The 10,817-nt window shown below is 43.2% G+C and overlaps 1 protein-coding gene and 1 pseudogene across 1 annotated transcript in view; both read right to left on the bottom strand.

Annotated features, from left to right (window-relative positions):
• Window positions 1–951: 951 nt before the first annotated feature.
• The window catches only part of LOC124654334 (phosphopantothenate--cysteine ligase 2-like), a 93,490-nt gene continuing 83,624 nt past the window's right edge, over window positions 952–10,817 (bottom strand). The window contains exons 5-7 of the mRNA XM_047193348.1: window positions 9,992–10,094; window positions 1,946–2,064; window positions 952–1,423 (exon numbers count right to left, since the gene is read on the bottom strand). Of these exons, the coding sequence (XP_047049304.1) occupies window positions 1,247–1,423; window positions 1,946–2,064; window positions 9,992–10,094 (399 nt within the window). The 3' untranslated portion in view covers window positions 952–1,246. The remainder of the gene's footprint in view (window positions 1,424–1,945; window positions 2,065–9,991; window positions 10,095–10,817) is intronic.
• On the bottom strand, window positions 2,983–8,200 carry LOC124697908 (annotated as a pseudogene).

Here is a 10,817-nt window from a genome sequence, read left to right as displayed (position 1 = left end):
TCACTGTCATATCCCCCTAGCGGAGATGGCGAATCTTCTCATCAATCTGAGCAATGAGCATGACATTGCCTTTACCAGAGTACTGGGTGGACAAGGTCTTCCATATTTCAGCAGCTGTGGACAACCCCTCCACGGAACGCCCAATGGAGGGCACCACCGAGTTCAACAGCCACCCAATAAGCAGAGAGTTGATGGTTTTCCACGTCTTTCCCTCAGCATTAGTCTTGTCTCCTGGTTCTTTGACAGTCCCCAATAAGTAACCATCAAGATCTTTCTGATCCACAACCAACATTGCCCTCCGAGACCAACTCAGATAGTTGGTAACCCCCTCTAGCTTGATGTCCGTGGGTGACAGGTCAATTTTCTGGACCACTTCCTGTCGAGGAACAATGGCCTCAGAGCCACCCCTTTTGAGAGAAACAGCATGAGCTGCTCAAGAGCCTCCGTAAGGCATTTGAACTCACCCATCTGCACTCTCAACTTCACCCAGCAAAAACAACAAACAACTTCGGGGCACGCTTACCAACAACCTCCTTTCACCAGCAGCAGGCACACACAATTTGAGAAACCACCACCCCTGCTTCACTCCTTGACAAGCAGGTGCACGCAGCAGCAAGAACCACAGTCCAGCTTGTTCTTCTCCTTCCCCTTTGCACGCAGCACCACCTCGTCTCCTCTCCGCCGCGCAGAACCACTGTTGTTCCCTGCCGGAACCGACTTCCCTTCAGGCCCCACTGTCACCTTGCTTTGATACCATGTTGTAGCAGCAGCTCACCTCATCTCTTGTCCCTGGCGGCTGGTGTGGTTTCTTCTGTCTCTCTTAGGGTTAGCTCTCCTCCAGCTCCCTCGTTTTATAGCTCAGCACACATATGGGCTTGGGCTACTTGGGCCAGTTGGGCTAGAAACATGTCCAGTGTTCAACAAAGGAGCATACTACAGATTAACAGACTATACTGGTGCACCTGAACAGATAGTATATCTTTGTAGCACCATTTACAACAGGACAGGATGTTAATGATCCATCCTATTCTTGCAGGTCGCATTGCCCACCGCCAACATCATGTGAAAACAAAGTTAGAATCAGGCTTGCCCGGATCTATGCAGCTTCTAACATACTTGGATGCAGATGCCACTAGAGATTGCAGATACTTGCCTTTCTCATCTGAGTATAAACGTCTCATGTTTCTTGGTCTGAATTGGGCCGCGTAATGTGATCCGAGTGCATCTTTACCAGGAGAACGATGATCTATTCCTCAAGGTCATCTGCCTTGCTCCGCCTGCTCCCAGTTGTCTTCCCGCTACTTGTGACCTTGACAACCACGTCTTTGTAGTTCGCTAGCTCGTTCGCCACCATGACATTCATACCGTACTTTCTTAAGGCCATCTCTGCCTTCGGTAGAAGGATGTCCGGATCTGTCTCGAGCTGCACTTTGCAGGTTGTAAGAGCAATCAGTATGGTGGATCCAGAGAATAGGAAGGTAATGTTGACGTGTATAAGTAGATTGCCTATCCCTTTCCATCAGTTCGGACTTTTGGTTCAAGTGGCTAGTACATGAACCTTAACATGGTATCAGAGCCCCAGGTCTCGAGTTCAAATCCTAGCTTTGACAATTTACTCTAAAATCCCCAGTTTATTCTAAATTCCCCGCAACCTCTTGCCGTGTGCTCCCGGCGCTGCCTCTTTGCCTCTCTACACGTGTTGACTTGTCTTCCCGTCACACGTGAGAGGGGTGTTGACGTGTATAAGTAGATTGCCTACCTCTTTCCATCAGTTCGTACTTTTGGTTCAAGTGGCTAGTGCATGAAGCTTAACATGTATCATGTACAAGAATTACTGAGGTAGGTCACTTTTCTTTGAAGCGGGAAAGGGGATGAACATCATTAGCTAATGTAGCTTCCATTCGAATTTAGAAGAGACGAAAAGGGATACAACAAAGTAACTAACCTTGAAGGATACACAAAATGCTGAAGGTGCCCAATGGTTCCTGAGGATGAAAAGCATCTTACGAACTTGACTGAGTTGCAGGTTCAAAGGGCCACCTGCTGCATCGATTTTATGTTTAGCCTGTAAAACCATTTGGGTCAGCGAAAAGAATACAAAAGTAAACATTGTAAGGGTGCCAAAGTATTATGAATATCCTCCTAAATTTTCCAGTGAGCTGTATTTTGACTGCTTTTGACAAGTATTAACGTGCAAATACTAGTGCATTGCCACCACATGTACAGTGCGTCCTACTGCCTTAACTAGTTGTGTATTGAGTGCCTTTGCTCATGGCAATTTTGGGTGGAAGGCATTTGAAAGGAAAAAAATGGAAAATCTGGTATAATAGGGGCACTGGTCCCTTAAAGGTATCAGACAACATGATCACATCGCATGCACAGTAAAATATAGGAAGAATTAAATCAAAACATTCTGCTTTCACATAAATTCTTAAATTAACAAACTTAATTTCTTGGACTATTCCCTCTATTCAATGACCAAAGCGCATAAAAATGAAAATCTAGCGTACCCACTTGATCGATCATCTGCTATGCGCGAACTAATTATTTGTCCGCATGTATAAATAACTAGCAAGGAACGGCTCGACGGCACGCCGCGCCAGGCTGACAATTAAAGTGTGAGAATTTGTTCATCTATTCATGGTACAGCTGATAGAGGGGTGCAGCGATGCAGTGTTGTGATGTTTTCATGTGCTCTATTGGATCTTTGATGCAGTGTTGTGATGTTTTCATGTGCTCTATTGGATCTTTGAGGCATGCAGATAGATAATTGATGACCAAATTCCTATAAACTATGCAGAGTAAGTAAATGGTAGATGGTATAGTTGTAGTACTTGATTCACTTGAATGATAGGACTCCATATAATTTGTTGACATAATGCACATTTTCCTAGCTACATTTCTATCCAATATCCAAAGAATGCTGCAAGACTGCAGCTGGTATACTAAAACTGCAGGCGTAAGACACAGTGGCAGCATAAATAATGAAAAAAGTCATATATTCCAACTTACTATTTCTGAAACTAAAATTTCTTGCACCTTTTAGAAGTACTTAATTGCCTTGTAGCCTTAAGAAAAAAAATGTAATAGACTACTGTATGAAAAAGAGGTACAAAAATATGGAACTAAAAAAACTTATGTTGACAGACGTAGACCTAAGGTAAGTGCTGGCTTGCAATTGACAACATGTTACTAACTACTAATCTTGTATTCTTACTAATCTTGTATTCTTGCTATATTTGGTACAGGGCTGTAATCATCGACGTGCTTCACAACAAAATTATGAACACTTTCAGAAAACAGAACGCATTATAAAAAGCCGATCTTCTAAATCTTCAGGTTCGGTCCATCCAAAGCACTTCATGTGGAGCTCATCTATATAACTTATGTGTATCATCACTCAATGTCTTGATAGGTTCAATATCGCAAACCAGAACAATCAAATCTCATTGCATTGGATCTGCAATTTAAAATTACCATTCGTTATATTTTCCTATTAATAAAAGTATATGACTACAGAAGTCCACAACGACAGTGAAATATACTACTACAGAAACATTTTTAATCAGAGCTACAACTAACTTTAAGGACTGAATGGAGAGTCTCTTTGCATTCAATCCAAAAAAATTACTTGCTTAGCTATTCCAAATTGAGCTGATAAACAAAGGAGCAACAATTTAAAAAGGAACCCACATATACTAAATGTATGCTATTAATTTAAGAGAACACCGGTAGCCCTCTACTGTACTCACAAGTAAAGAAACACATACTGTCGACTACCAAAAGAAGACCCTTTTTGGTGTTTAAGTCCAACCTATATATCACACTCCAAGAGATTGGACCCCTAAAACAAATGGAAAAATAAAATATTTGGATACCTAAGCAAATTTAAGTCTGGCAACAAATGCATAACAGATAGGAATTATTTACAAATTGAACAAATGAAGTTCAAATGCCAGCGACAACGGTACAATATATCTTCTAAAATCAGGCACTAAAGAAACTGGCATAGAAAAAAAAACAATAGTGAAAAGTAGAATTTTGATCTGCTGAAATTATACACTAATGGAAGAGATAAACAAAAAGCAGGGTTGTGATCAGTTTAATTAATCCAAAAGGAGACCGATGTACATATGCGAAGTAAACCTGTAGCTTAGATTAAAAACCAGTTGCAAATACATATATGATCTGGTATCTACAAGAAAGTATCTCTCACACATGTTCTTTCAAATAGGATTTAACATAGCAAGTCAGCACAGTCTACAGGAGAGTGTGCTCAATTAATTTGTAGTCTTTATTTGTTGCCACCACGAGGTTGATGCACAAGACAGTCGAAGCTTTTATCGTATATGAATATGGATTTTAAAGCATGCTTGCAGTTAAGGAGAGAAGATCAAGCTTCAGATAATGAAACACTAAATAAATAGTAAATATTATCTTAGATCTTAATTAATTCTCATCTGAATACAAAAGGAAAGTAAACTAAGAGTGTGAGGTAAACTTAGAGGTTGTCCTAAAAGATACATTGAAGAGATTCCTAAAAGGTTGCAATTATGAAAAAACTCATTCTCTGGTCTGCGTGTTCTTGTAGCACTATAAAAGGAAACACTTTGTAGGAAAACATGGGTATGTGGTTGGGGTACAAAGGAGCCATATCAGAACTCTCATTTTTCGTTGCTAATCCGGACAGACCAATTTCAGTGAGAAAATAGGTACCTCTCAAGACAAACCTCTACCGAAAAAAGATCTGGTAATCGGAGAACTTTCTAATGAAGACATAGAGTTGAAGTGAGTACCATTGGAAATGTCGGTGCCGTATTGATTTTTCTTGTTTGGATGGAATTTCCTGTACCATTTTTATTTGAGTAAAGCAAATTCTCAAATAGTGGTCGGCTGATCTCCATGTCTTTTTGACACCACATAGGAAATCTGTGGACAGCCACTCGGTTCCTTGTTAACATGTCCTCCATGGTGATGCTCTGCATCCAGAAGAAAGTGGCGAGGAGTGTGAGTGCACAAACTAAACATACATGCTAACTATATTTCACTGTCATAACCTATTCTACAAAATTATATTCTAAACATAGCTTCAAATTTCTTTTAAGTTTAATTTCCAGATCTAAACTGAAATATAATGAAATGGGGATTTGTGACCTGGGAAGAAGAACATGAAAAGTTGAGAATACAAAAAAGGGACGTAACACATATATGTCATCATACACTGAAAGGGGTTGCAATTAAGATGCAACAAATTTTCTGTGTTATTTTGATTGGATTGAAGTTCTCTCAGCTGTGTAGAGCTGCCTACAACAGATAGGTTTGTATACTAAAATTTGCTTCCATTTAAAGGCAAGGAAAATATATAAATTTCTGTTTAGATACATCTCATGCAATGATACTGATTTCCGTTAAATTGTGCTCCAAAGAGGAGTGCCAACCTGCATGATAATGAACCATCGAATCATTGTATGATCCAAAAATGTTAGGAAAAATCTCCACCATGGAATTTGTCGGACATACATTGGCATCTCAAGTTTCAACGTCAGATATGAACAACACTTGCAATGCATAGTAAATCATGCTATCATCCCTCGGCTGCCTAGCCAATGCCCCCAGTAGCTACCGACCCAAACCTGGGTGATCTATCCATGCTATTGCTACGTAAATTAAGGATCACCTCAATTCAGTTTGTTGTTTGATCAAACTAAGAGAACGTGCCTGCCTAGGCAATGCCCCAAGTAGCTAGTGAGCATTGCTAGGTAAATTAATAATCACCTTAATTCAGTTACCTGTTTGACAACATTTATGGTTGTCGGTAAAGGCTGAGCATCAGCTTAATCCAGTTACCTGTTCGATAACATTTATGGTTGTCGGTAAAGGTTGAGCAAACAATAGTAGATGTACGAAGCAGAGGACAAACCTGATGAAAATCTGAAAGGTTGGTAAATCTGAATGACCAATTGCTTGAGCTGCCTCCTACGTTTTAATAGTTTCCTTGTCAAATACCTGCATTTTTCCAGTGTCGGGCATACAGATAAAATTACTTCAAAAGAGTGTAACAAAGAAAACTCTACCCCATGGTTGACCTTGAAACAGAATATTAAATATAGAATTGATTTCCACCTTATGTAGCAATACGTACATAGTTCATAAATAATCAGATCGTATGTAACTAAATTTGACACTAATTAGAAACCATGGCGATGGAAAAAATAATGTGTTATTTACTTATTTCATACTCAAGGCTAATATGGATTTGAGCTGCAGTTTTTACCATGGTCTCAATGTGATATCATAGATACTAATTAGGCTTTAGCTTTGGTGCTCGAGAAATAAAAATGATGGTAAATAATCGCTCTAGGTAGGAGACCAACTCTTTTCACATGGTAGTGATAATACCTAGTGAGAGGTACCATGATCGCTAACATAAATCACAACATCTAATTAGGATTTACACAGGTGAAACTAATCGCAACTTTTCCAGTCATGCAAAAGAATTACCCATACTGTAAAATGAACAACATGAAACCAATCCTTTCTGCTCTCACCTGAAGAAACAATAAATCATTAGATTGATAAAATTTTCCAGAAGACCCACCATGCGATTAGACAGCCAAGACACATTCAGACAAATAACCATAGCATGTGATGCCCAAATCCTTTGTGTTGCCATCAGATTCAGACATAATTGCTGATTTACTCTAGAGAATTAGGAGAGGACAGGTGGGCAAAGGTATCAGAAGAAGGGGCAGCGCGTAAGCGAGAAAGGCAGCGACGTTGCAGGCAGCGAGGCGGCGGCAGAGGGCCAAGATGAACTATAGTCAAATACTCGTTCTACCAGCTTTTCAAGTTAGAAATTTCATACAACTGTATAGTATATATGGTTGTCGTCAAGGTCAAACCTGTACTGCACCAAGCATGACGCCCATATGATGACATGTGTTCGTCCTACAAAAGAGAATGTTGCAGATTATTCCAGCAAAGAACCACATCAAAATACCTAGAAACAATCAGCCGACAGGTCCAATTCAGTGACCATATATTTGCAACAAATTTATCATGCATTGGTCAAATTGAATTAAAACTCACACCAAAACAACTTCAGATAATATAGCCCGAGCTGGGGGCTGATGGAGGCATACATGTCTTCATCCACCTCTGGATCCGGAGAAGATCTACAAAAAGAAGAAGAACAAACTATAAGGCCAGGCCAGGACGACGGTGTGGTGAAACCAGAGGCAATAAAAGCATAATGAAATAAATCAAAGAATCAGTTGGCCTCACTCGTCCTAAGGCGAGGAACTGCAACGACGCAGCGGCACGGCGAGGGGCGTCCTGTTGTTATTTTAGTATCTGCTGCTTTGCAGAGCCACGCAGAACCGTCATGGTGCCGTGCTGTGTGTGCTGAATTTGAAGACATCATATTCCACATCTTGACGAAAACCGAGTTGATTTTTTCCGGAGCAGAATAAAATAGAAAAATTAAATTAAACGAAAGAACCGCAGGCTACCTGACTCGCTTTACCTTTGCCGCAGGCCCGCAGGTCGAGGTTGGCGTTGGCGGCGTCGAGCCAGCGCCGAGCGGTCCATGGGCGTGCACTCGGCCTTGTGCGCCATCTTCCAGTGCAGCGCTTGGCACGCGCGCGAGCAGTGGTTCACCACGCCGCACACGGAGCACCGCCGGAACTCGTGCCGCCGTGTCTCCGGCCGCCAGCACAGCGCGTGGAGCACAGCCGCAGGCCCCCGCCGGAGCCGCCGTCCTCCTCCTCCATCGGCGTGGGGCCAAGGCCGCTCTCCCCGCCCAGCGGCCGCGACACGAACCACTCGGATAAGAACCGGTTGGCGGCGTGCGCGTCGCTGGCGGCGGACACAGCACCCGTGGCGCCCGCGGAAGGCCTTGAAGGGCGAGGCCGACGCGGCCGCGAGCTCCCTGGCGTTATCCTGGATGAGGAGGCGGCGCCCGTCGAGCAGCAAGCAACGCAGCCCGTAGCTGTCCTGTAGGCAGTGCCCCAGCTTGCCGAGCGCGTCGACATGACCGAGCGAAGCCGCGGGCGCGCAGAGTGCGGCGCCCGCGTGGAGGTCGCGGTCGTCCTTGGAGCCGCCGCTGCGGTTGAACTGGATGACGGCCAGCGTCGCGGTACCCGCCAACGGCCGCCGCCGTCATTAGCGCCGCGCCGTACCCGCTGTCCTCCTCCTCCATCGGCGCGTAGGGTCTCGCACCCGACGCTCCCAGTATGTCGCGCTAGTCGATGACGGCCAACATGACCTCCGCACGCGCGGCGTCGGCGCTGGAGCTTGGGGCCGCCGATTTTCTTGATGGAAAAGTGCCGAGGTAGAGGGATATCGGAGGACCGGGAGGAAGGCGACGGGTTCGTGCCTCGCCGGAGGGCCGGTGGAGTAAGAAGAGGTCGGGCGGAGTGCTGGAGACGATGGGGCGGTGGAGATAGGAGAGAGAGAGCGCGTGGGGAGGAAATTGAGGGGCGTCGTGCGAGATGTAGTCAAAGCGGTCTAAAGAAATGCTATGTCCACCCATGATAAAAGACTAGCACAAAACCCGTGCGTTGCTACGGTGTCATATAAAATTAAATTATCTCATTTCATAAGTTTTCGTGCGTCGAACAAATCGAAATAGCATGTAGCTTTTGATTGATCTATTTTTTATATCATGTAATAGTGAAAATCACGTAATATTAATTTGAAACATATAAGTGTGCTTCCCGAGTTGACCGAATCCAAATAGTGGGTATCCCTTAATTTTGTACGTTGTTTTGTAGTTCTATGGCAAACTGACAACACACAAACATTCTGTCATTTTCACTATAATTTTGAAAAGGGGAAGTTATAGGCTTTGCATCAATCTATACGGGCAGCATTTTATTAAAGCATTATTAAAAGCCCTACAAAATAAAAAAACAAAGTGCTAAAGTCTTATCAAAAGATTGAATCGATCAAATTTCGTGGCGGTCGCCGGTGCTTCTCGTCTCTCTTGTCTCTTAGTATGTCTTATCGATCTTCCGCCAGGCAGGACCGCAGGAGAGTAGTGCGGCACGGCCTTCCGCCCCTGTTTCTTCTTCAGGAACTCCATCTCTTCCTCTCCTCCACCCCGCCTTCAGGAAGCAAGATCAGTTCGGCGTCTGGCAACGGCACCTCCCCACACATGTCGGTTCCGGGGAAATCAAGGCTAGCGGGATCAGCAATTTCGGGGCAGATCTCTCTCCGCACCTCCTTCCTGGTGCTTCTTTTTTCAGTCTCTCAGCGTCATTCACCCCATGGGGTTAATTTCTTTCTAATCAAATCTGAGGCGGCTTGTTGATTTCTGAGAAGTTGAAGTATATAAACTGGCCGAACTCGTCTTAATGAAACGAGGTGGGACTATCAAGTACTCGAAAATTTGCAGGCGTGTGTAACTACTACAGCCTTTGGACGGGACGAGGGGCTTGCATCTCATGGATACACACCAGGCCCACCAACACAACTACCTGGCCTAGCGCTAGCGAAACCGGGGACGGACGATAGAGCCCAGCGCGAGCGATCGGCTCATTGTAAAAGCCCAGCGCGAGCAGAAGGGACGGTCGGGTGGACTGGTCTGGACCATCTTCTCTCGCGCGCGTGGCGAGGAGGAACGAGTGGACCGGGATCCTAGCGACAGCCATAAAACTGAACCGGTACGGTGGCATATGACAGTATTATGCGATTTTGTGGGAGGGCAAAACGGTCCAAAAAAAAGTTGGACGAAAATTTTGGCAGAAACCTTAGCTCCTTTATTATTAGGTATAGAAGTACTACACGGAACACAGAAAAGCAAAGAAATGAAAAGTGCAAGAGGGTGCCCAAGTGTACACAAGAAAATTACAGCGAAAATAAACCTCAAAACCACATACGTGTCAGCCCATAGTTAATCCGGAAAAAAATCAAAAAAATTGAGAAAAATGAAGTTGGTTACCAAATAGTATAGTACTTGTGAGCATATGAAAAAACGAAGTAGAACCTATCATGCTATCCCATGGAACGTAGAAGTCAGAAACTGCAGCAGCAAGATAAAACATTCCGTGGTGTCCCAAGCAATTCATGGAAGTTGATACCAATTGCAGTAGCTGTTGGCAATACAGATAGAACAGATTCACATCATTATAACATCATTCAGCAGGTTAAGCTTTGTTGCATAAATAAATGGATAGTTAATACAACTATTAGATTTCAGTTCTAAGACTGAGTTATGAGAATAAATCATTGCCTTCATTGGCGTAATGGTCTATTAACATGCCAAACTTCAATTAATCCTGAGAAACCTCAAAAGTCAAATATAATACAGTACCAATGATCCAGCAGGCACAATGCTAACCTCAAAAAAGATGGAGCTAAGACAAGTTTTTGGGAAGATTAGTGGATAGGCCCCTCATGCCTAGCTAAAACCTTCCCAAGACTGCTCTTAGTCTCCATGAACAGAAAAATGTAACAGTGGAGAAAGTCTTTGATGCAGGTGTAGAAGGACTTAGATTTAGGAGAGAAATGGTTGGGGGGCTTAGAGAACAATGGTATGAATTAAAAAAGCTGCCAGAGAGAGTTAACTTAAACAATGAACCTGGCAAGTTAATATGGAAGTTAACAAATTCAGGGAATGTTTCTGTTAAATCCTTATATCTAGCAATGAAATGCAATGAAGTGTACCCTACAAATTCATGTGAAAAGTTAAGATACCTCTTAGAATTAAGACTTTCTTGTGGTTAATGCTGAAAAAAAAACATTCTAACAAGAAATGTGCTGCTGCAAAGGGGAGGAAAATGTGAGAAAAAATGTTTTTTGTGTGGAAGTAATGA

Source organism: Lolium rigidum, chromosome 1 (assembly GCF_022539505.1).
Source record: "Lolium rigidum isolate FL_2022 chromosome 1, APGP_CSIRO_Lrig_0.1, whole genome shotgun sequence".
NCBI lineage: Eukaryota > Viridiplantae > Streptophyta > Magnoliopsida > Poales > Poaceae > Lolium > Lolium rigidum.
Note: the sequence above shows the minus strand (reverse complement) of the source record. Positions and strands in the feature narration are given on the sequence as shown.